This window comes from Sordaria macrospora, chromosome 3, assembly GCF_033870435.1.
Source record: "Sordaria macrospora chromosome 3, complete sequence".
Classification (NCBI taxonomy): Eukaryota; Fungi; Ascomycota; class Sordariomycetes; order Sordariales; family Sordariaceae; genus Sordaria; species Sordaria macrospora.
Window position 1 is genome coordinate 3,151,070 of NC_089373.1, and position 21,262 is coordinate 3,172,331.

Genomic DNA, 21,262 nt, shown 5'->3' on the forward strand with positions numbered 1-21,262 from the left:
ATTCCCCGAGTCATGACCGAGGGAGATGTTGGAGAAGACTGGAGGTTCTTGTCTTTGAGTAGTTCTGACATCACGAACTGTAACTACCGAAGCACACCATGTGTCTGACCTAATGGTCACTTAGAGTTAGCACACAGCGAGGTGGGTATCATGACACCAGTCCTTGATGAGGCGACTCCCAAGGGTCAACGCGAATGTGAAGTCTTTGCCCCTTTCCGAATAAAAATGCGAGATGATGAAGTAGAGGCAGCACGATCTAAGATCAAATAGAAAGGAAGTGGGTGACATGCACTTACAACGCAGAGTGCCGAATTCCTCCGATGTCAATCGTCATGGCAACGAAGGGTACTGCACTCTTCCCATGTCCGTTGATGTTGACTTGTTCACCTCACCGAGCTCACCGTTAGAATCCAAAGGTTCCGCCCGGTGATTTAGACCACGTGGAAACTACCACCACCGTTGGAGATCTACTCGCCTCTAGAAGCCACCTAGATTAGGGACATGCCGAAAAGTGGGAATAAGAAGGGGATAGAGAAAGGAGACGTCTCAAGCTGAATGCAATGACGCCCCACATGCATTGATCTAGAACAAACGGTTATCGGAATTCTACATGAACTGGCATGATTCAAGGCCTGCTTTCCTTTCCCGTCTTAACATCTGCATTCCCCAGTTATTCATGAAGGGTACACCAAAGGCAACCAAACTGGGTGAGCAAGCAAACAATGAATAAGACGTGACTCCGGGTCGAAGAGACTGGGGCCTTGTCGTCGACCCCTATGTTCGATACATTACTTATCTAATCATGTCTCGCGGAACACAGCGCTCACTATACGAACATGTGTTATGGGAATGGTGTTCTGGCTCCATCTAGCGCGGAGCTTATATATGGTTGCGCGAAGAAATGTATCATTAAGTCTTTTCGCTCTTCTATGTCCCTTATTTTTTCTTCTCAGGGCATAACACAATGAGGCGAAGGTAGGCTCAATCATTAAAGGAAGTAATCGGGAGTTCCTATGGAGTAAAGTATCAGCAAAAGATCCCGTTTGAGGATTTGGTGACTTTCTGGGAGTGGGCGGAGTTGGTATCTTACGTCTCGAGACCATAGGTTCGCCAGCCCTCGGGCAAGGGTCGAATTGCAGGCTAGAGGTCAAGTTAGCAACACTGGGCAGAGCAATGTAAAGGACGCCTACAGAGAGTATCGAACGTACAATGTGTATTTCAGGTGTTCGTCAATTTCCATGATGGCGGCTTGGTTACCGCATCTGTAGCAGTAGTTGGGTGCTACATGATCATGTTAGCAATGTCCAAGGGGGAAAGCATGCAGGTTCTGAAGGAGTCTGCTTACCCGAGAATATGGTGACAACGTTCCTGTCTTGGGACCAGTTATAACCCTCCATCACAAGCTGATGCGCTCTGGCAATAAGCGTCAACCCGTTGTTATGGTTAAACGCTTCTGAGATATCCTGGCCGAACGTATAGCCTGCACCACGGGGCGAGATTCCCCATCCGCAACGGTCATCGGGATCCGACCACAGAAGGTCGCACATGGGGCCCTCATGGGGAACCTCCTGGATTCTGTCGAGCCCTCTGATGTTGTCGAGCGTGTCGATGCTAGGGGAAAGACCACCGTGCAAGCAGAAGATTTGGTTGTCAATCAGGGCGGTGAGAGGAAGGTAGTCGAAAAGGTCGGTAAAGTACTTCCAGACGTTGGCATTACCATACTTGCGCAGGCACTCATCGTAGAAGCCGTATACTTGTGTGATCTGGCGCGACTCGTGGTTGCCGCGCAAAATGGTGATGCGGTTGGGGTATCGGATCTTGAGGGCGACAAGCAAAGTGACAGTCTCGACGGAGTAGTATCCACGATCGACATAGTCACCTAGACATTGGGGCGGAGCGCATTAGAGAAACTAGCCATGGGATGACGGAAGTTGCTGAGGTCGGAGACATACCCATGAATAGATAGTTGGTGTCCGGGTTCGAACCTCCGATCTTGAAGAGCTCCATCAAGTCATGGAACTGACCGTGGATATCTCCGCAAACGGTAACGGGGCATTTCTGTCATCGGTCAGCGCGCCTGGCCTGTTAGGTTTGGGAAGTTGGTGAAACAGGACACATACCACCGGCTGCACATTGGATTCGTCTTGAAGAACTTCGCGTGCCTGTATCAATCCATCTTGTCAGCATCAGAACCCGACAACGGTGCACACGCGACCGACAACCCTCGGCAGGGTCGCCCTTCCCCACGGTAGCAGCAGCGGCAGGGGGCTTTTGATGTGCGGGAAGCCAAGCCGGAGCGGGCGCGATCGCGATGGTAAACGGCGGGCGAAATGATGGCGGGACCGACCTTCTCGCACAATCTCTGGACGTCAGACTCAGCCAACTGCTTGCAGCTCATCAAGCTCTCAATCCAGCCGTCCAGTGTCGGGATGGTGGCTGGCTCAAAGTTGGACGAGCTAAGCTCGGCGGGAACGCGCCCGACATCCTCCATATTCGTATCCATGGTGGTGGGCAATTGGGCTTGCTGGAGGGCTGCTGGAGGGTATTGCGGGGTTAGGTGCGGGCGGTCGTGGGCGATAACAAGACGGTGATCAGGATGTCGTCGATGTAGCGGGCGTTGATGGTGTTGAAGGCAATGACGTTGTAATCTCCTCGGGCGCGGCGCGGATCAAGCAGCAGCTCAAAATTGGGCAGGTGGAGGGTGAGCCGGGTTGCAGGGCAAGGCAGAGTCGCCTCCCGTGTTCTCCTTTTGGACCGCAGGGGGTGAAGATGGACGGGAACTGATGAGTGGTAGCTGATGCTCCAGATTGACCTTTGTCCACTAAACTAAATCAAAGACGGCGCTGGGGCGTCGAAAAGAGCTTGCCGGTCCCCGTGAGAGATGTCCTATCTCGGCAGAGGGGTCTACTGGGACGCAATCGAAGACTGAGGGACAGAAAGCCGTTCGTGACGTTTCGCGTGGTGTTGTCCCTTTTTTCGTGTGTCAGGTTGCTAGGTAAAAGGTAGCGGATTGTGGTGGTGACTGGGCTTGGTAAGGTAGGCGAGTTGAAGAGTGGTGGTGGGTGGAGGTGGCCGTACGTAGGTGGGTGGTGAGTGGTGCAGTACCTAACAACACAAACGAAGTGGGCTGGGCAGCAGCTGAGAGATTGCGCGCCCTTGTAAGGTTGGTGGTCAACGTTCCTCTCTAGCTCCTTGTTAGCAGGTATTGGAGACCCGCCCGACCCTGCTGGCGTTGTGTTGGTGAAATTGCCGGGGTGTGAGTTCAGGTCGAAGCCGGGAGGTTGAAGGCTTGGGGAGGGAAGCCGGGGCCCAAGCATGGCTCGGGTGGCTTCCGTCATTTGGCTGGATTGCGCGAGCTGACACAAGAAGCTGGATTCAATGGATTGCAGTGCCCAGCTGTGCAGGACTGGGTACCCGCAAATTGAGGAGAGGCGGGCGGCCTTGCGCCCAATGTCAGCACCTGGAATCCCCGCTAGCGTCCCTGCCTCGCGTGTACTTCTCCACGCATTTCTCGGGGTAAGGTACCTCCTGCTAGGGAGGGGCAAGGGGCACACTCGCTTTCACGGGCACAGAAGGCACGAAAGTCATAGCCCAGCATGGTAGGGAAACAATGGCATACGGAATGAGTCTCATCATGGGAACCACGACAAGTGGTTGAGATGAAACGCTGGCCTATGTGTATCAGAAATGACACGAAACGTCATTTCCCCTCTGTCCGAGCACCAGTCCTAAAGATACACTGAGCTCCAGGCCATGGATCCGGTCACGGTACTAATGACCATACTTCCCTCATCATTGATATACTACGATTAGTTTAACTTGCTCATTATATATAACTCCAATATCACTTCAGTAGATCGGTTGTCTCCGTAACTTGGGTCCATCACAGCTCAGGACAGACCCAGTCCAACCGGAGCACCCTCAGACACTGTAGCAGATGTACCGACATTCCCCCCAACCAAATTCCGAAAGTCAAGACCAATATCGGAAAGCATGGTTGCGTGCTCTTTTGCCCTGTTCATACACTCCGTCCATACCTCGCCGCCCTCTTCCGCACTGCTGAGCTGTCTTGCTAGGATGACGTTGAAGGCGTCAACTTCCTCCTTGGCCCACTTGACGCAGGCGCTCATCATAGGTGGCGGGAAGCAATTTTGGAAGCAGATAACCGTATTCCGGATGACTGTGAAGTAAACAAATGAGATCTCCCAGATATACAGGTGTAGATCTCCCTGGAATATACATTGCCTACGGCGCGTTAGTCCAGTGCCTTTAAAAATTGGATGCCTTACTGGTTTGGGCAGACATACCTTGATCGCTTTTGAATGACCTCACTTCGGGCCTCAAGGTAGGCTTCTCTCGCTCTATCCTCAAAGCCCAACCTGGCCAACCACGTTACGTTCCTCTTGGTCTTTTTCTGGTCATGATGAGAGTTCACAAGCTCACGGACTATCAACGTGGCAATCCTCCCGCATCTCTCATCAACCTTAAACGAGATAAAGTCCTGTGCAATCATGTTGTTTTTCAGACCCGAGGCGAGGTTTTGCAGCATCTCGATTCGTGCAACGGCTGGCTCAATTTGCTGAAGGGCGATATTGATGTCCAACTCATCCATTTGGCTCTCAACCCAGCGTAGATTCTGCTGTTTTCCATCGACTTCGATAAGCATGTCCTTGATATCGGAGAGGGTCTCCAAAAGCTCCGTCTTTTGGAGCAGGCCGGGATCGCGTGAGGCAAAGTAGTTGATCGTTTCTTTCGCTTTGTTATTCGCATCTCGTTCGGACTGAAGGTTCCTTCGTAGTTCCTCCACCGTTTTCCGAATATTGAGGATCAAGGTCGTCTTTTCAGGGTCCTCGGGCTTCTCGGTTCTGTAAATAAAGGACTCGTTCTGCCCGCCACCTCTGACCATGATCGCATCAGCAAGCTTATTACGGCCATTTGACGAGTCTCCGGTTCCAGCCATGTCAACAACCTCGACGTCCAAGAGATGCCAGCAACGGTCAGCAACGAGCTTCGTCATCGGCCCCCGTGCATCCGCTCCAGGTGCGTCGACCTTTCTCTTCTTGCGAGAAGCAATCAACAGGTGATCGTTGAGCAGAAATATTTGCATGGATCGCCTCGACTTGTAGGTGGCGTTATCTAGTTCAACCCATGGGCCTGCATTCTGAACAACATGGCGGCCTTGTGAGTTAGGCAAGAACTTTTGTGATCCTTCGACGCTTTTGTAGAGAGCCTATCGTTATGTTTAGAAGTGGCAAGAGTGAATGCGGGTCACAAGTTGAGACTTACCTGCATTTGAGCACTCCATAAGGCTGTCCGGTCAGTGATGGAGCTTCGCCTGTCTCTCTTACTCAACGTCAACTCGGGTCCCAGATTCCCCGAGCTATCGGCACTGTTGGATGAAGCTCGAAGGGCGGTGGTGTTCGTCTTGAGTTCCGACATAAGGTTGCGGAGGGTGCGCATCTCTCCCTTGAGCTTTTCGGCCTCCTTGCTGATCTTGATAAACTGCGTGCGGTTCTGATAAACATTTTGCTGAAGGTCGGCAGCTGCTCGAGCCTTGAGCTGTTTTAGAGCGTCTTCGTAGTCCCGTATCTCGTCTTCGGTCGCTTCACCAAGAACCTCGGCCACATCTGGCAGCAAGTCAGTAACCTAGTTTGTAACCCCTATCCTTGTCCAGGCCTCAGGACTTACACTGCTCGGGAGCAAAGTTAGGGTCTCTCAGGGCTCGTACGTCTACCCGAGGTGGTTCTCTGCCCAAAGGCCCAACTCCCCCAGCATCCCCCCCTCTCGATGGTGGTGGGCCGACCTGGGCTTGCATGTACTTTTCGAAGTCCGGAAGAGCAGGCATGGGATTCGACGACAGGTCAAAGTCGGTTGGCATATTACCGAAGCGAGTCGAATATCGTTTCTTGACCAAATCTGATGTCTATTGGAAAGAACAGATACACTAGTTAGCCCCGACATTCTAGCCATCGGCCTTGCTGATGAGAGGGAGTTCCTCTTACCTTGCCGCCCGCCATCGGAGGCCGAGGCCGCATCATACGTGGTTCGTCGGCCATGGTGGCCCCCGGAGGAGGTTGAGGCATGCCATTGTCTTGTGGTATCGGAGCCGAGATCTGTCTGGGAGCGCTGATGGTTGGGCGGTTCTTCCGCTTGCCACCGCTTCTCAGCGATATCTTCGACCGTTCTTCGGACATGGTGGTCGTCGCTACTCGGTAATCACCCGTCGGGACATAAGACTCGAAGGAAGAGGTCGCGTTGCTGTTGTTGTCGTCGAAGCTATCGCACGGCTAGCTAACCGAAATACAGCTAGTGGCGAGGCGTCGGTGATTAGGAGGGTAAGGATCGCGGAACAACAGACCACCAGATTGACTGAGGTTGTTGATAGCTTCAAAAGTGACATGGAGACAGACAAGTGACGACCTCCAGGCTGATGGCATTGGGAAACGTCTCCGCAGTCCGGATGGACACACCCCCTGGAAAGCGGGTACCTGTACGTACCTGGCCGTGGACGTCCCTTCTGTAACCCCGGCCGATGCCAGCACCGTGGAAAGCCATTGGCTCGTGCACCCACTGTGTTCAAGTCCTTGCTAGCGTCATTGGCCCGTGAGCTTGTCGGTAACGCGGAGTGCAATTTTGAAAAAATATCACATCGAGATTCGGATCAGGTCGTGTTTGGAAGAACGTCAAATCCAAAGTTGGAATAATCTCGAAAACAACAGTTCGCGTAGTGTACGGGTACGATAATTACGGTATGTGCAATGTTACTTCTAGCCATGTTCGGGAGCACCGTCGATGTTGCTTGTCACCTTGTGAACCTCCCGTGGAGCCCGTGTCATATACTGACCCCCACTTGCAGCAGCAGTCTTTCCGGTACGGAGAAATCGAGAGGCTTATATCCATCATTTCTTCTCTCTTGATTCTCCCCCGCATCTACCATCACCCGTCTAAACCACCACAACCAGCCCAACAAGATGCCGTCGCAAGCCGTCACCTACACCACCGCTGCCGTTGCGGCCGTCGCCACGGGTTTCCTCGGTTAGTTTTCACTTCGATCACAACGTCACCATCCATGTCTTCTCGAGAAAGTAAACATTGGTCGCTGATGCCTTGTGCGCCCCTACCTTCCAGCCTACGCCGTCTACTTCGACTATAAGAGGCGCAATGACCCCGAGTTTAGGAGACAGCTCAGACGCAGCGCCAGGCGACAGGCCCGCCAGGAGAAGGAATACGCCGAGTTGAGCCAGCAGGCCCAGAGACAACGGGTCAGGCAAATGGTCGATGAGGCCAAGGAGGAGGGCTTCCCTACCACTTCGGATGAGAAGGAGGCCTACTTCCTCGAGCAGGTCCAGGCTGGCGAGATCTTGGGTCAGGATCGTAAGTGATCTGCCAACCAAGCGGGAAGAAGAAGAAAAAGGGATTCCTGGAACAATCTGTCGGCTAACACTTCCGTCTGCAACAGCCACCAAGGCCGTCGATGCCGCCCTCGCTTTCTACAAGGCCCTCAAGGTCTACCCCACGCCCGGCGACCTCATCAGCATCTACGACAAGACCGTCGCCAAGGTAAGAGAGAAAATACGCCCAGTAGCACGAGTGGAATGGAATGGAATGTTTTACTGATCCGACGGACAACAACAGCCCATCCTCGACATCCTCGCCGAGATGATCGCCTACGACCCTAGCCTCAAGATTGGCACCAACTACACCGGCGGCGTTGACGTTGCCGAGCTCATGCGCGAGATGGCCTCCGCTCCCGGTGTCGGTCTCGACTAAGCGAGTTCACCAAACAACAAAGCAAGAAGCAAAATGCTAGGGAGACGAGACAGCAATAGCCCACCTCCCAAAAAAAAGTCCGGAGGTGTCGGTTGATGTTGTGGTGATGGTCCCCCGCAGTCCCGTAAGAGGGGCTTAGTAGGGGGATTTGGTGGTTACGGTTGTTGGAAAACGGCGCGCGTGAAGACGCACCAACAATAGCTTTTTGTGGACGAAATGATGAAAAGCTAGGAATAGTGGAAACAGGAGCCTTCCAACGGACGACCCCCGAGATCGATATACCCAGCCAGCTAGAAGAAAAAAGGGGAGGCTAGCGGTCCTATGCATCCAGTCTGACACCTACTCCCCACTCCCTTGCACCACCACACTTCAGCTCTCTACCCCGGACCGCTCTCCCCGGTCAGTGTTTCTCATATCACCACTCTTGCAAAGCCCAAACAGGTCAGCAGGTTTATGGGCACCACACGCTCCCTCTTCATCAGTGGCTGGCTGGCTAGTATCTTAAGGGGGGCTCAGGTTCGAACCCTCTCCCGAACTACGCGACTACCATCTTGTACAATATTTCTGTTCTGTTCTGTTCCATGTTTCGGAGACGCGCGCGCCTCCTATTTATCCTGTAGCATCATGTACATAGCGAAACCGGGGTCCCATCAGGAAAAGACGGACGGTGATTTCAGCATACGCATACGGGGAGAGGCAGGTACAGGGCGTACGCAGGCCATTTCAGGGGTGTGCTTAATGAGACAAGAAGGTAAAAAAGATATTTCCAAAGTCCAAACCGCATATCCGATCCTTTTTTCCAGAGAACCTAAATTAATTTCACACCATATACGACATATTGGGCATCTTGGACGTTATGTACGTTGTTATTCCCTATATACCTATCATTCTGGTTCCTACCGAGCCTACATAGCTCAGCCCCAACTTCTTCTATGGCGCCTCAATCGGCCTACCCTTCCTATCCACCCTCTGATCCCTAGGATCAAACCCGCCGTTACCCCAAGTCGCCCACTCGGGCGTCGCGGCGCCCATGTAGTCCTCAGGGGTAAAGTCGCCATCGGGTCCCTTCTCCTCAAGCAGGTTGAAGAATTTCTCATAGTCGATAAGCGTGTGCCACTTCCCGTCGACATTGAACCGCTCGCTGGCCAGCAAGATGCAGCAGCTGTGCGCGTGCTCGGCGGCAATACCGTACTTGAGCCCACGCTTGTTTAGCGCCTTGTTGAGCGCGACAACAAAGTCGCACACCTCCTGGTAAAAAGGCACGTTGGCCATGGTCAGACCGGCGCTTCCCGCCGTCGACGTGCCGCAGTACGTGACGCCCTTAATCTCGACGAAGCAGGGGAGACCCTTCTCGACCAGGTCCGCGTACCCCTCAACCTCGTCCTCGAGGTTGAAGTCCTTGACCAGCGTGAGGCGGAAGACAGTGCGCTGGCGGAAGCGGCGCTCGCGCAGAATGTCGAGGCAGCGCTGGAAGCGCTCCCAGAAGTCGCGGTGCAAGGGGCGGTCGATGCGACGCAGGGATTCCTTGTTGGAGGCGTCGATGCTGACGTACAGCTGCGTGACGTGCTGTAAAGCGGCGAGCTGGTCCGGGTGCTGGGCGTTGCAGACGAGGAAGGAAGAGATGCGCTCCTTGTGCAGCATGCCGAGGAATTCGTTGATATACGGGTAGAAGATGGGCTCGCCGACTAGAGACAAGGCGCAATGGCGGATGCGCATGGCCTCAGCGAAGCGCTCAGCGCGGACGCCAGGCACGCCGCGCATCATCTTAATCTTCTTGTAGTGGTTCTCCTTGACGCCGTTGAAGATGAGGTCGGGAGGGTCGACGACCCAGCGCCACGAGGTGCCGACTGGGTTGGTGCCGTGACGCCAGCAGAAGACGCACTTGTTGGAGCAGGAGAGCGAGGGAGTGGTTTCCATGCACTGGTGAGAGTTGATGCCGTAGAAGGAGTACTTGTAGCAGGAGCCGCGACCACGGAGGGCGGACTTGGTCCAGCGGCAGATCTTGACGCCGGAGTGAGAGCCGACAATGGCGTAGCCTTGCTTGGTTAGAGACGTGTATGTGGGCGAGCCAACGGGCACCATCTCCTTGATGGTAACGGTCGCTGTCTTCTTTGCCCGGACGGCCTTTCCGGTCTTTCCGAAGTCGGTAAAGTCGATCGCAATCGGCGCGGCTTGTCCATCTCCCTGTGTCTGTTTGATGATGCGTCCCAGATCCTCGACATCTTCGAGGGTCTTCTTGGACTCCGACTCCTCGTACACAACCTCACCGTCATCCTCCGCGATATCTTCGTCGTCGCTTTCGATGGGCTCGCCAGAACCGGGAACGCCCTCTCCAAGACTTCCTGTTTGCTCGATCATCTTGAGAACGTCCACCACTCCGGATTGCCATTCCGACAGTCTCTCCTTACCGTCCCGCTTGTAGTCGCCCATGCCGAGAGGGAATGCGCGCTTGCGCCCTGTAAGCTTAGCCATCCACTTGTCCACCTGCTTAGCCTGCACGCAGTAACCCTCCTCCTCTGTAGGCCATCCATCTCTATCGCCATATCCAAACACTGAGTATCCAAGAAGCGGGGCCAATGGGGATGTATCGATGCGGAAGTCGTGGTGCGTCTCGTCCAAGTGCGCAAGGAAGGTGTCGTTGATCGAGTCGATGTTATAGCTGGGAATAATAAGCAGGTAGAAGTAGTCGACAGGACCGTCCGCAGTTGCCTTCGGGGGCGAAATGAAATATTCGTCGTAGTCGATTTCGGCGAGGTCGAGCACCTGGGGGGCCAAGAAGTTGCTCTCGGCTTCAGATTTTCCAAGAAGCAAGTCTCCGAGTTCCTTTGCGAAATCCTTGGTGTACCGTTCGGTGTTGCCCGTGAGTGACGAGTAGAAGACGAGGACCTGGATCTTGCGCGGTCCTTCGCTTTCGCTACCGCTGTCGTTGCCATTCGTTCCCTTCTTCGTGCGGACCTTGTCGCCCTTTATCCTCTTGGGACCGCCATTGGAAGCCTTCTCCTTCTTTGCGATGCCAGTTTTCTCCTTTATTTCCTTCTCGACGTTCGCCGTTTCCTTCGTCTTCTTGTCGGTTTCGTAGATCTTGGGCAGGACGAGTAGCTCCTGTCTCGGTTCCGAATAGAGATGGAGGTACGTCCTCAGTAGGCCCAATAGAAAAACGGCCGAGAGTAGGATTGGAATCCGGTGTTCGTGCCACAGTTCCACGGCATCTGATGTAGGTCGGCGCAAAGGGTACAATTAGCTTTCGCGAACCAATGCGACTCCGGTGTCACCCCAATATCGTCCACTGAATGCGCACGCGGGCAAGAGAACCGAAAGAGAACAAAAACAGTTCGAGATGGGATGACATACAGCGAGCAACCTCGGCGACGGTGACCGGGTCCACAAGCGGAATTTCGAAAGCCATGACTGGCCTGGGGTTGTTGGTTTCCCTGGATGGGACAGGTTACGGCATACGCAACCGAGTTTGTGAATATTTGTGTTTTGCAAAACAACAAAGATGAAGGCGCTCGTGAAAGTTTTTGGGGCCCCTCCAGCGCACAGTGGAAAATCTTGCCCCGCACTAGGGAGGAGCTACAGAAAAAGAACTGGGCCTTTCAAGATCCCTGCAAAGGTCATTTGTGGAGTTGCCGCTTTAGCGCTATGCGGGGCCGGGACCCCAGGGGCGTGTATCGAACAACACCATAAGACATCCGCGACTCTTAAACATGGAAGAGAAGAGGTATGGTAGCATTGCTGCAGTTCAAGATTGTGCGTCTTTCAGGGGCATGAAGGATTTTATTTCAGCTTATGCACGGAATAGGAAATGTCTGCTCTTTTTTCGAGCTGGCCTGTACAATTTGGCTTCCATATCAAGCGTATCCCGTATGAAATAATGAAATGTACCCAATGTCACGCTCAAGCTGTATCCAACAATGATTTGATAAAGAGATCTATCAAAAGGCACAAGCCATCCACATCAAGGTCTTATCGTCCCACAACACCTTCATCACTGTCCTCCTTCTCAACATCGTCATGCACCAGTATCCCGTCATCTTGTCTTCCACGACTCCCCGATCCTTCAGCCTGAACAGGAACACGCCTATATGTCCCTAACCCATCCTCAGCCAATCCTTCAGCCGAGGCACCCACGGACTTAGTAGCACCATTGCCACTGCGACTGCCAGTACCATGTCCATCGTCTCCATCCTGTTTCGTGTCTTTAGTCCCTTCGCTCTCATCTTTCCGTCCGATAATGACATTCCCAACAACCAGCATAGCGGCGCCCACCCACCACATAGGCGGTAACGCCTCGGAGAAGATGACAAATCCGAGCATGGCGGTGATGACAAAGTTGCTCGAGGTGTTCATGATGGACACTTGCGTGGTGGAATGACCGCGGGCGAGAGCTTGAGTGAAAAGGGTCCACATCTGTAAGAGGGGTAAAAGGGTGAGTATGGGTGAAATGATGACAAGGGAAACCAGTGAAGAGAGATTGATGGAACTTACTACACCGTTAAACACGAGGTTCAGTCCGAAGAAGATCTATCATTGTAAAAAAAAGATATCAGGTCAGCTCTCATTGTCTCTTCACAGCAGCATTACATAAACGGTCAAGTCACAACAGCAGCACTTACACCTCTAACAATAACCTCAATCATCTTCTCTTCTTCAGTAAGGTGCAGCAGCCTGGCAATAGCATCGGAGAAGGTTGAAGTGAGTTCCGTAGTTGTCCTAAACATTCAGCAATATTAGCCTCTTGAAGTCACCACTGCAGACTGTGGTCAACCACACCCATCACCACATCAAGTCATCAACAACCACAATCATAGACTTACAACTTCGCAAAAGCCCCATTAAACGCAGCACAGGCTCCACTAGCCATGGCAAGCACAATCCAGTGATTACGACTTGCCCAAGTGGTCTTTCCCATAGGCTCAGCGGTGGCAGCAATACTGGCTTGAGCATGGCCGCCATCCAGAAGTGGCCGACGTTCATCCTCATCCGCTTGCACTCGCTGAGCAGACTCCATCTGTTTAGCTGCCGCAGGTGGCCTTCCTCTTCTTTTCACAGCCGGTTTAGGTTGTTGTTCCGTTGATGTCGATGTGGCGAGAGTTACCGATGGTGTTGATGCAGATGAATATGTTGTTGTTGATTGTGATGGTGATGATGAGTCGGTAGGGTTGAGGCGGGCGCTGCGGCGTGTCATTGTTGCGGGCAACAGGAGATTCCCGCTAGAGTTGGGATTGAAGTGGAAGTCAAGGCAAAACGCCGAATGCGGCGGGGCAAACAGCAGACGGAATGGGACGGAAGAAGTGGGTTCTGTTCGGGCGGGTTCCCCGGGCGATCACTTGTTGTTTTGGAAATTTCAGGTTGCCAGCTCTGGGCTGACGGATGGTGATGCAGGTTTAAGGAGCTGGCCCAAGAAAATGCAGATGTTGGTACAGGTATCTAGGTTGCTGCTCCGACTTTTTTTGTAGCGATGTTGATTGGCCAGGGCTAAAGGTGCCATAGATGCGCCCCCTTTTTCGTGAAGCAGCGCAGGTGGCAGCCTGATGCTGGACATTGAATGACTCCTGCTACAACAAACTGATAGCTTATGATGAGAATCCCCCGATATTTATGTCGTTGTCAAGCTTAGAACAGATTTTCTTTACTCATTGTTCACCAATCATTATAGGCACATTGTAAGCACCAATCTTTATATCCCAACCAAAAATTGAACGAAAAGCCATTAGATGCGGGCGTGAGCCCGGAAACCACAAGATTTATAGAAAACCGGAATGGGATATCTTGATATGTCAAACTTTAAAAACCTGTTCCCTTGATCGTTCGTCGAGTGTTCCTGTAGCCCAAATTTCGCAAGAAAAAACCATAACGCCGTTGGCATGCGATCCGATAGTGTCTGCTGCATTCCCGAACCCAACGCCAGCTCCTGTCTGATGAGTGATATGAAGCCAAATCATAACGAAAGCCTGAAAGCAAAAACCATAAAGCAACCCGTTCCAGCGCAAGCTAAGTGCATCCCGCAAAGCCGCCGGTCTTATCGTTTGGACGTTTCCTTCCGCCCACTCTTGAGGAGTTTGCCCGTTTCGAAGAGTCGTGGTGTTGCTGCGTGCTGCGCGATGGTCTGCCGCATCCCCGGCGCTCCCTGTCGGCGGGATGATCGAAAATGCCACTCTCGTGGTCCATAGGTAGGGCACTTTTTTGAAGTGATGTTCCTGTTTGACAAGGCGTGGACCGGTAGGAACCTGTTTTTCAATCGCCTCCGGTTTACTTTTCGTCACTGCGCTTCGCGCTGCAGCTCACGATCTTGACCTTGTCTGCCGTAACCACTGACTGACCGCCATCCATCTTGAAGGTGACATTCTTGATGAGGAAGGTCCAGACTTCGTCGCAGAAGCGATAGGTATCAAGCGATCCCTGTATGTTACTCGCCGGCAAGATGCCAACAACAGTTAGCCATCTAGCTCTTTGATAGCACAGGAGTAATGGGGTGCTCGAGCACATGGAAACGGAAGGGTATGTATAAGATGTATTGCTTCTGTATTTCTGTCCAAAGTGTACATGAGGTCGGGACAAGTGAAGACCTTCGGTATGACCGATGGAGCAGATAGGAGTATTCGTGGGTCATGTAAGATCCGAAAAAGTAGGATATTCACCTTGAAGGTCAAACGGGCCTTGACTTTCTCATTGAGAGCCTCAGTGATAACTCGATCGAACTGCATGAGAACCTTCATCGCGAGCTGAGGATCCATGCGTTCCGCCCCAATGAGGTCGTCGAGTGCATCGGTCAGGGTTGAGCCAAGACTGGAAAGGGTTAGCATACAGAATGTCCTCTATAATCCGAGAGCGTAGTCAGCGCCCCAAGTAGCACTGCAAAAGGCCACAGTGAGACTGGCAATATGTACCTGCCATGGCGATACAAGTCGTAGTAGTTTGTGTTCCCGTTAGCCGCCATTTTGTCCTTTTAATTCGATTTACTTGAGATGCACGGCGACGTTCGGGGCGGCGACGGCGATGATAAATCGTTGTTTTTGTTGATGAAAAGGTGAAGGTTGCTTAAATAGTCTGGGAGAAAGAAGAGGAAGGGTCAGGGACAATTGGCTGAGTCAGCAGCAGTCGCCCGTAGGCAGCGTCATCAGTCACGTGTGGCCTGAAGTTATAGCGCTGTCGCGGTGGCACGGGTGGCTGGCAGGCACACTCTGGTAGCCGCTGTCACTGGACCGCAGTGCCTTGGGATGAAAGTGCCCGGTGGAAGGTACGTACTGTAGCGAATTGGCGCGTTGTTGGACGGCTCATCAATCCACCATCCACCCATGAACATCATCGAGGTTCCTGGCTAGCATTTAAACGACGATAACAACGACGACGACGGCTGCCTCCAAGAAGGTCGCAACGAACCTACCCAGCTTCTACCGAACCCGAATTTTTCTACATTGTTCGACAAACACACATTCGCAAACATGAGCTTGACATATGGCGCCGGCGGGATAGGAACGTCCCTGCTCGTTATTGGAGCTTGTGAGTATATGACATCCTGGGAATGGCTTCATTGTAGCCAGGCAGTTAGTACTGGCTGGTACTATGCGCCTGTATCATCCCTAGACCGTCTTGACTAACAAACCATCTAGACATGCTCTTTACCGGCAGCGGCGAGGCTTTCAATGTAGGCTTCGTGAATCCTTCCAACAAAACCCACTCGACGTCATCCTCTGACACCCATGGAATCTGAATAGGTCGGAGCTTTCCTCGAATCGGTATCACCATATGCCTGGGCGGATCTGGGTATCGCGCTTTGCATAGGTCTTTCCGTGGTGGGCGCAGCATGGTATGTTTGGAAATGGCTTCAACGGCGCATGGCGTCAGCTACTACTTGACAAGACACTTGACTAACCACCGGGTTGATCAAACAAACAGGGGCATCTTCATCACCGGCTCCTCTATTCTCGGTGGAGGTGTCAAGGCGCCACGAATCCGGACCAAGAACTTGATCTCCATCATCTTCTGCGAAGTCGTCGCCATCTACGGCGTCATTATGGCCATCGTGTTCTCCGCCAAGCTCCAACCCGTCACTGGCGAACAATACTACTCGGGCGACAGCTACTACACGGGATTTGCGTTATTCTGGGCCGGCCTTACTGTCGGCATGTGCAACCTGGTGTGCGGTGTTGCCGTCGGTATTAATGGCAGTGGTGCTGCGTTGGCGGATGCTGCTGACCCTACGCTGTAAGTTTGCCTTGTCGCGAATCGGATATAGAAGTCGTCAAGTCATGTTACTAACGTGCCATTCTCTACAACAGCTTCGTCAAGATCCTTGTCATCGAAATCTTCAGCTCCGTCTTGGGCCTTTTCGGCCTCATTGTTGGCCTGCTTGTTTCCGGTAAGGCCCCGGATTTCGGCAGCACACAGTAGAGACGGATTAGAAAGGAGAAGAAGAGGCTTCCTTGCTTTCTTTTCTCTCATGCATCTTGGTATGCACACAAACACAACACATCACAACTTCTTCGGGCTGCTAGCAATCAGCAGGCTTTTCGGTGCTAGCTAGCGGGCGTGTCTAAGTCTATGTTCAAGGTCAACATTGTCACCGGCGTTTATTGGAAGAGGCATTGGGATGGTTAAACGATTAGGGCGCGGTCGGCATCATCGCACATGAACAGAAACGGGGGTAGAAGCTTTCAGGTTGTTTTTGTACAAACATGAAAAAGAGGTCAGTATCGTTATGGAGTTCATTAACATGTTTATTTGCCTGGGGCTGTGACCCTTGGTCTGTTATCTACATATCATGTTTTATGATCACTCACATGTCACTTCGTAAACCGCCCATAAGCAATGCTTCCACCTTGACCCCCTTCCGCAACTGTTCTGGACCGCTAGGCAAGGCGAGAAGCGCGTTCGCCCCTTTCATGCTCCCTATCATCGAGCTCCTCTGTCCTCCTGTGCTGACCGCGGTGAACACTCCATCCTTATTCACAGAGACGATAGCCCGGTGATACTCGGGTCTAGACCTATCCAGCGAGAAATCATGACCCAGTGTCACGGGCAACTTTGGCAAGCCAGGTGGCGAGATGCCGGACAATTGGTGCAGGGACGGCAGCACAAACAAGTGAAACGTAACCAACGCCGATGCCGGATTCCCCGGTAGCGAGAAGATCACCTTGGAGACCCTCTCGCCGTCGTTATCTTTCACCGGAACGGTAGCAAACGTGGTGGGCTTGCCAGGCTTCATCGCCACCCGACCAAAGTGAATCGTGCCGCCCAACGACCGTTCTATCGTGGGCTTGAGGAGATCCAACTCGCCCATGGACACTCCGCCTGTAGTGATGACTACGTCAACCTGCCTCAACGCCTGTCGCAGCGTCTCCTCCAGAGTCCCAGCCTTATCCCGCGCCACTCCAAGATCAATCACCTCATACCCCCAGTCTCTCGCCGCCGAGATGAGCGTTGGCCGGTTCGTATCGCGCACCTCGCCCAGCCGCAAGTCCCCCGGGCGATCATGGTCCACAATTTCATCACCCGTAGACAAAACGCCCACAACAGGACGTCGGTACACCTGCACCTCGCCCACGCCCACGGCGGCTAGCAACCCAATCTCACCACCCACCGCAGACACCTGGTCCCCCTTGCCCAGAATTCGTTGGCCCTGCTTGATATCACTACCCACCTCCCTCACATTCTCGCCTTCGTGGACTTCATCTGCCGCCAGAATATTCACCTCCTTTTCCTCCTCCACTCCATCCTCCCCAGTCTTTTTCTCCGTCGACACCAACACCGTATCCTCAACCATAATAACTGACGTCGCCCCCGGCAGCAGCGGAGCGCCGGTAGTAATCCTCGCGATCTCGCCCTCCTTTAACGTCGGCATATCCTCACCGGGCGCCGCATGGGAAACGGAAACGACGGGGAAAACTCCACGCATGTTCCCGTCCTGGGGCACGACCACGGCGTACCCGTCCACGATGCTGGCGCGGAAGGCGGGCACGTTCTCGCGCGCTGAAACGTCCTGCGCCAGAACGGCGCCGACAAGCGAGCTGTCGACCTTTGCCGTGACGACCTGCGGAGAGGGTGTGTGTTGCGCTATTTGGGAGAGCGCTTCGGTGACGGAGAGCATGGGGTAGGGAGATTCGCGGTGGCGGCGGCTGGGGCCGAGGGTGGGATCGTTGGATTTGGGGTCGGAGCTTGATGAGGGGGTGGTGTGGCGGACTAGAGCGCCGTGGCCGTGGCCATGACCGTGACTATGGCCGTGTCCGCCGCAACCTCCTCCACCTCCTCCTCCTCCTCCTCCTCCTCCTCCTCCTCTGTGTTCCCCGTGGTCATGGTGCTTATGCCCGTGTCCGTGCCCATATCCATGTCTACCACGTCCACCACCTCCTTCCACCCCCGCCTCCTTCTCCAACCTCTTCACTCCGCCCTTATGCAAAGCTCTCGAGTTAGCACCAGCAGCTTGCAAGCAAGCATGTGGCAACATATTGATCACCGCCTGCAGATTCTCCTTCGCACCCTTGGGAGACCCCGGCAGCGTGATGATAACGGTGCCATTCCTAACGCCAGCCACAGGCCGCGACATCATGGCAAAGGGGGTAACCTGCAGCGAAGCCGCTAGCATGCCATGGACTAGGCCGGGAGCTTCCTTGTGGAGGAGAGCGGAGACGGCTTCGGGGGTTTGGTCAGACACGGCAAAGCCGGTGCCGCCTGTGGTTACGATGAGGTTGATGGTGTTGTCATTGGGGGTTTTGTCAGTCCAGAGGTGGATCTGCTTCTGGATTTGCACGACATCGTCGGGGACAATTTTGGATTCATGAACCTCCCATAGCGATCCTTGGCCTTGTAGTTGTTGTTCTTCGAAGACCTGGCGGAGAGTGACGTCGGCGAAGTCCGTTGCGGGGTCTTGAGATGCTGTTGTTGAGACGATGAGGATGGCTGCTTTCAGCGCTGGTGTAGGACTTTCTGAGGACATTTCTGGGGATATCACACGGGTTAGAGTTGGGTTGCCAATTTCAAAAAAAAAAAAAAAAAAAAAAAAAAAAAAAAAAAAAAAAAAAAAAAAAAATTCACCCTGTTCGTGCCCAAAGTTCCCAGAGTATAGAGGGGAACATCGTGATGGTGTCATGGTGTTGATGTTCCTTGGTGTGGTAGCTGATAAGATAAGCATCCTTGTAAATGACAGGGAATAATTAGCCAAAACACGTGGGGAAATGGAGCACTGCAGAAAGGGAGTGGATCGCTGAGAGCTTGAATGGTTGCTGTTGCCGGCGGCAAACAATTTGTAACTTTCAGTGTCTTTTGGGCAGTTTGAATCATTCCAATGGTAATTCACTTCCATTTCACTTTACAAACATCCGTGACAGCATCCTCACCACTGCTTTTCTCTCAAAACCCGCGACAGCACCGAATCCAGTCTTCTCTAGTTGATTTCATACCAGGTTTCTACAAACTCGATTTTTTAAAGACAACGACACCGATTTGGAAACTTCCACAACAATGGTTCGCCTTAAGGATCGCTATCTCTTAGTCAACATTGTCTACACAGACCTTCCCCCTGGACAAAAGGGCTCCGTACCCGATGTGCTGCTCTATAACCAGCCCACCATCGGAGAACTCAGGCCCCAAACCATCTTGAAGGGCATTCGCAGTCAGGTGAATGCGTTATTTGGGGACTGCGGCTCAGGCTCAGTCGAGCGCAGCCTACAAGGTAAACACACATCACTAGCACTCAATGACTTACACTTGATGATAGTGGCCACTAGGCTAACTTGGTTCAATAGTCAAGTACCTCTCTACTGCGACCTCAACCTTCATCCTGCGTATCTCACGAGCCCATTACAGGCTTGTTTGGGCCGCCTTGACTTTCATGGACCGCCTCCCACTCAAGGATGGCAGACCTTGCATCTTCCGTGTTGTCAGAGTTAGCGGCACCATCCGTAAGGTCGAAGAAGAAGCCATCCGCCGTGCCAAGCTCCTTGTCCTTGCGGCAAAGGACGAGATGGCCGGCAAGGCCTCACCATCAGACGCCCTCAATGCTCTCTTCCGCGGCGGTAAAGATTCAGCTCGTAATCTGGCCTTGGTCAATGATGACCATGATGACGCAGAGATGGACGAGGGCGAGGTCTCTGATGGATGAACAGCTAGTATGCTATTCAATCATCACGTCTTAGGCTGCTTACGCGTTACCCGAATACCCGAGCCAGCGGTTATCTGTGGCACCACACCAGGTATCGAGCCAGCATCGAGGCCTGCTTCCTCAGCAGCCCGAGCCTGCTCTGCCCGAAGTTTCTCCTGTTCTTTCTCCTCCTTCCGCTCCATCTCGTCGTACTCCTCTTTGTTGTCAATCCACCGTTCCTGGATATCAAGGGCATCGGGCAATGACGACTCGTTGCGCATGGCAACCTGCCAGACAGTGTCGTTCGTACCCTCAGCACCGCCAAAGACGTATCCGCTTGCTCGATCAATCACCCGCAATAGATGCATCATGCTCTTCTTGTTTTCGACTGCCAGCACCTCGAAGCTGACGAGGCCAAACTGTTCGACCATGTTCGCAACCGCTTCGTTAAGCTTGGTGAATTTCCCTTTCTTGAGGGCAGGCGACTCTGCGTCGAGAGACGGCATGAGGTACCGTAGGTCTTGTACTTCGGTATAATAGTCGAGGTTGAAGGGGAGAGGGTCGTACGACGAGATTTTGTCGATCTTGGTCAGGACGTTGATATGGGGAAGGTCCATCTGCAGCATGGCGCGCAAGGAGAGGAGGACGTTGGAGATATAGAGCGATGGTTGTGTAAGGCAGAAGCAGTCGGAAAGGTGTACAACTACCAGCTACAAGGGAGTTAGCGAACTGGCCGCGATTTGGACGGAGGAGGAATAACGCATACCCTGTAGCCCAGCTTCTGTAACCGGTAAAAGATGTTGCGCAACGAGTTGTGGTGGGTGTAAAGCTCGACCTGACCGGGGCAGTCGAACAGCACATAGTCTTCTCCAAGCTCCTTGAGACCGTTCTCGAGCCATTCCATATTGTTTTCCAGCTCCTCAAGCGCATAAAGAATACCGCCATTGGGGCCCAACTTATCGTCCGCCATGATCTCCTCCAGAGTGACAAGGTCGCGAATGTCGAGCGCGCACGGGTAGTTGGTGTGGTCGTTCGCAGGGTCGAGATTGATTACTGAACATTGTCGCCCGATGGCGCCCATAAACTGTTGCACTTGAAGTTGAAACATATGTTAGCACCCGTATAAGTACTCCCATAAAGGAAGAAGCTGGGACGCAAACTTACTGCCATCGCAGTATGTGCTCTTCCCTGCGCCGGGACTGCCAAGTACTAACTGTCCAAATGGCATTGTTACTGATAGGTCTGAGGTGCCGTTATGATATGTAATGTGGGTTCTCGTTGTTTCTCGTGGGTATGAAAGGCGCAAAGTTTGGGTGTCCGAGGGAGAAGCTGTTAGAGAAACGGGAATGCTTTCAGTAATGAAACCCCACTGAACTGTCGGCTCGTGTCTTGAGATGACGGAACGTCGCCCAC

The 21,262-nt window shown here is 53.0% G+C and overlaps 9 protein-coding genes across 9 annotated transcripts; 3 read left to right on the forward strand and 6 right to left on the reverse strand.

Moving 5' to 3' along the window:
* Positions 1–277: 277 nt before the first annotated feature.
* Positions 278–3,340, reverse strand: SMAC4_04756 (uncharacterized protein). Its single transcript, XM_003346535.2, has 7 exons — positions 2,348–3,340; positions 2,121–2,162; positions 1,953–2,058; positions 1,346–1,879; positions 1,209–1,281; positions 1,091–1,140; positions 278–1,011 (listed from the first exon to the last, which is right to left on the reverse strand). Exons 1-7 carry the CDS (start codon positions 2,501–2,503, stop codon positions 989–991), a joined length of 984 nt encoding a protein of 327 aa, XP_003346583.1. The 5' UTR covers positions 2,504–3,340; the 3' UTR covers positions 278–988.
* Positions 3,341–3,420: 80 nt separating this feature from the next.
* Positions 3,421–6,615, reverse strand: SMAC4_04757 (uncharacterized protein). Its single transcript, XM_003346536.2, has 5 exons — positions 6,003–6,615; positions 5,689–5,923; positions 5,287–5,627; positions 4,308–5,230; positions 3,421–4,245 (listed from the first exon to the last, which is right to left on the reverse strand). Exons 1-5 carry the CDS (start codon positions 6,192–6,194, stop codon positions 3,891–3,893), a joined length of 2,046 nt encoding a protein of 681 aa, XP_003346584.1. The 5' UTR covers positions 6,195–6,615; the 3' UTR covers positions 3,421–3,890.
* A 43-nt stretch (positions 6,616–6,658) lies between these two features.
* Positions 6,659–8,507, forward strand: SMAC4_04758 (uncharacterized protein). The gene is made up of 5 exons (XM_066090173.1): positions 6,659–6,749; positions 6,857–7,035; positions 7,129–7,374; positions 7,460–7,560; positions 7,636–8,507. Exons 2-5 carry the CDS (start codon positions 6,972–6,974, stop codon positions 7,768–7,770), a joined length of 546 nt encoding a protein of 181 aa, XP_065946529.1. The 5' UTR covers positions 6,659–6,749; positions 6,857–6,971; the 3' UTR covers positions 7,771–8,507.
* Positions 8,508–8,623: 116 nt separating this feature from the next.
* SMAC4_04759 (uncharacterized protein) lies at positions 8,624–11,176 on the reverse strand (the record flags this gene model as incomplete). The annotated part of the gene is made up of 2 exons (XM_003346538.2): positions 8,624–10,979; positions 11,122–11,176. The coding sequence occupies 2 exons, from the start codon at positions 11,174–11,176 to the stop codon at positions 8,701–8,703; spliced, it is 2,334 nt and encodes a 777-aa protein (XP_003346586.1). The 3' UTR covers positions 8,624–8,700.
* A 543-nt stretch (positions 11,177–11,719) lies between these two features.
* On the reverse strand, positions 11,720–13,201 carry SMAC4_04760 (uncharacterized protein). The gene is made up of 4 exons (XM_003346539.2): positions 12,588–13,201; positions 12,387–12,483; positions 12,259–12,294; positions 11,720–12,180 (listed from the first exon to the last, which is right to left on the reverse strand). The coding sequence occupies exons 1-4, from the start codon at positions 12,956–12,958 to the stop codon at positions 11,737–11,739; spliced, it is 948 nt and encodes a 315-aa protein (XP_003346587.1). The 5' UTR covers positions 12,959–13,201; the 3' UTR covers positions 11,720–11,736.
* Positions 13,202–13,385: 184 nt separating this feature from the next.
* SMAC4_04761 (uncharacterized protein) lies at positions 13,386–14,787 on the reverse strand. Its single transcript, XM_003346540.2, has 3 exons — positions 14,661–14,787; positions 14,412–14,559; positions 13,386–14,172 (listed from the first exon to the last, which is right to left on the reverse strand). Exons 1-3 carry the CDS (start codon positions 14,708–14,710, stop codon positions 14,023–14,025), a joined length of 348 nt encoding a protein of 115 aa, XP_003346588.1. The 5' UTR covers positions 14,711–14,787; the 3' UTR covers positions 13,386–14,022.
* Positions 14,788–15,058: 271 nt separating this feature from the next.
* On the forward strand, positions 15,059–16,462 carry SMAC4_04762 (uncharacterized protein). The gene is made up of 5 exons (XM_003346541.2): positions 15,059–15,273; positions 15,384–15,418; positions 15,489–15,580; positions 15,670–15,978; positions 16,053–16,462. The coding sequence occupies exons 1-5, from the start codon at positions 15,216–15,218 to the stop codon at positions 16,162–16,164; spliced, it is 606 nt and encodes a 201-aa protein (XP_003346589.1). The 5' UTR covers positions 15,059–15,215; the 3' UTR covers positions 16,165–16,462.
* Positions 16,463–16,549: 87 nt separating this feature from the next.
* SMAC4_04763 (uncharacterized protein) lies at positions 16,550–18,706 on the reverse strand (the record flags this gene model as incomplete). The annotated part of the gene is made up of 1 exon (XM_066090174.1): positions 16,550–18,706. The coding sequence occupies one exon, from the start codon at positions 18,704–18,706 to the stop codon at positions 16,550–16,552; it is 2,157 nt and encodes a 718-aa protein (XP_065946530.1).
* Positions 18,707–19,230: 524 nt separating this feature from the next.
* On the forward strand, positions 19,231–19,870 carry SMAC4_04764 (uncharacterized protein; the record flags this gene model as incomplete). Its single annotated transcript, XM_003346543.1, has 2 exons — positions 19,231–19,441; positions 19,515–19,870. 2 exons carry the CDS (start codon positions 19,231–19,233, stop codon positions 19,868–19,870), a joined length of 567 nt encoding a protein of 188 aa, XP_003346591.1.
* Positions 19,871–21,262: the final 1,392 nt, after the last annotated feature.

Excerpts from the sequence above, each read along its gene's own strand:
- SMAC4_04756 (XM_003346535.2), bottom strand. The coding sequence starts at position 2,503 with ATGGATACGAATATGGAGGATGTCGGGCGCGTTCCCGCCGAGCTTAGC. Across the intron at positions 1,282-1,345 it reads CGTTGTCACCATATTCTCGG|CACCCAACTACTGCTACAGA; the intron begins GTAAGCAGACTC and ends ATGATCATGTAG. Across the intron at positions 1,141-1,208 it reads GAACACCTGAAATACACATT|CCTGCAATTCGACCCTTGCC; the intron begins GTACGTTCGATA and ends CTTGACCTCTAG.
- SMAC4_04757 (XM_003346536.2), bottom strand. The coding sequence starts at position 6,194 with ATGTCCGAAGAACGGTCGAAGATATCGCTGAGAAGCGGTGGCAAGCGG. Across the intron at positions 5,231-5,286 it reads TATGGAGTGCTCAAATGCAG|GCTCTCTACAAAAGCGTCGA; the intron begins GTAAGTCTCAAC and ends ACATAACGATAG. Across the intron at positions 4,246-4,307 it reads GTCATTCAAAAGCGATCAAG|GCAATGTATATTCCAGGGAG; the intron begins GTATGTCTGCCC and ends AACGCGCCGTAG.
- SMAC4_04758 (XM_066090173.1), top strand. The coding sequence starts at position 6,972 with ATGCCGTCGCAAGCCGTCACCTACACCACCGCTGCCGTTGCGGCCGTC. Across the intron at positions 7,036-7,128 it reads CGTCGCCACGGGTTTCCTCG|CCTACGCCGTCTACTTCGAC; the intron begins GTTAGTTTTCAC and ends CCTACCTTCCAG. Across the intron at positions 7,375-7,459 it reads CGAGATCTTGGGTCAGGATC|CCACCAAGGCCGTCGATGCC; the intron begins GTAAGTGATCTG and ends CGTCTGCAACAG.
- SMAC4_04760 (XM_003346539.2), bottom strand. The coding sequence starts at position 12,958 with ATGACACGCCGCAGCGCCCGCCTCAACCCTACCGACTCATCATCACCA. Across the intron at positions 12,295-12,386 it reads TTGAGGTTATTGTTAGAGGT|ATCTTCTTCGGACTGAACCT; the intron begins GTAAGTGCTGCT and ends TTACAATGATAG. Across the intron at positions 12,181-12,258 it reads ACCTCGTGTTTAACGGTGTA|ATGTGGACCCTTTTCACTCA; the intron begins GTAAGTTCCATC and ends CCCCTCTTACAG.
- SMAC4_04761 (XM_003346540.2), bottom strand. The coding sequence starts at position 14,710 with ATGGCGGCTAACGGGAACACAAACTACTACGACTTGTATCGCCATGGC. Across the intron at positions 14,560-14,660 it reads GACTTGTATCGCCATGGCAG|TCTTGGCTCAACCCTGACCG; the intron begins GTACATATTGCC and ends AACCCTTTCCAG. Across the intron at positions 14,173-14,411 it reads AGGCCCGTTTGACCTTCAAG|GGATCGCTTGATACCTATCG; the intron begins GTGAATATCCTA and ends AGTAACATACAG.
- SMAC4_04762 (XM_003346541.2), top strand. The coding sequence starts at position 15,216 with ATGAGCTTGACATATGGCGCCGGCGGGATAGGAACGTCCCTGCTCGTT. Across the intron at positions 15,274-15,383 it reads CCTGCTCGTTATTGGAGCTT|ACATGCTCTTTACCGGCAGC; the intron begins GTGAGTATATGA and ends CAAACCATCTAG. Across the intron at positions 15,581-15,669 it reads TCCGTGGTGGGCGCAGCATG|GGGCATCTTCATCACCGGCT; the intron begins GTATGTTTGGAA and ends TCAAACAAACAG.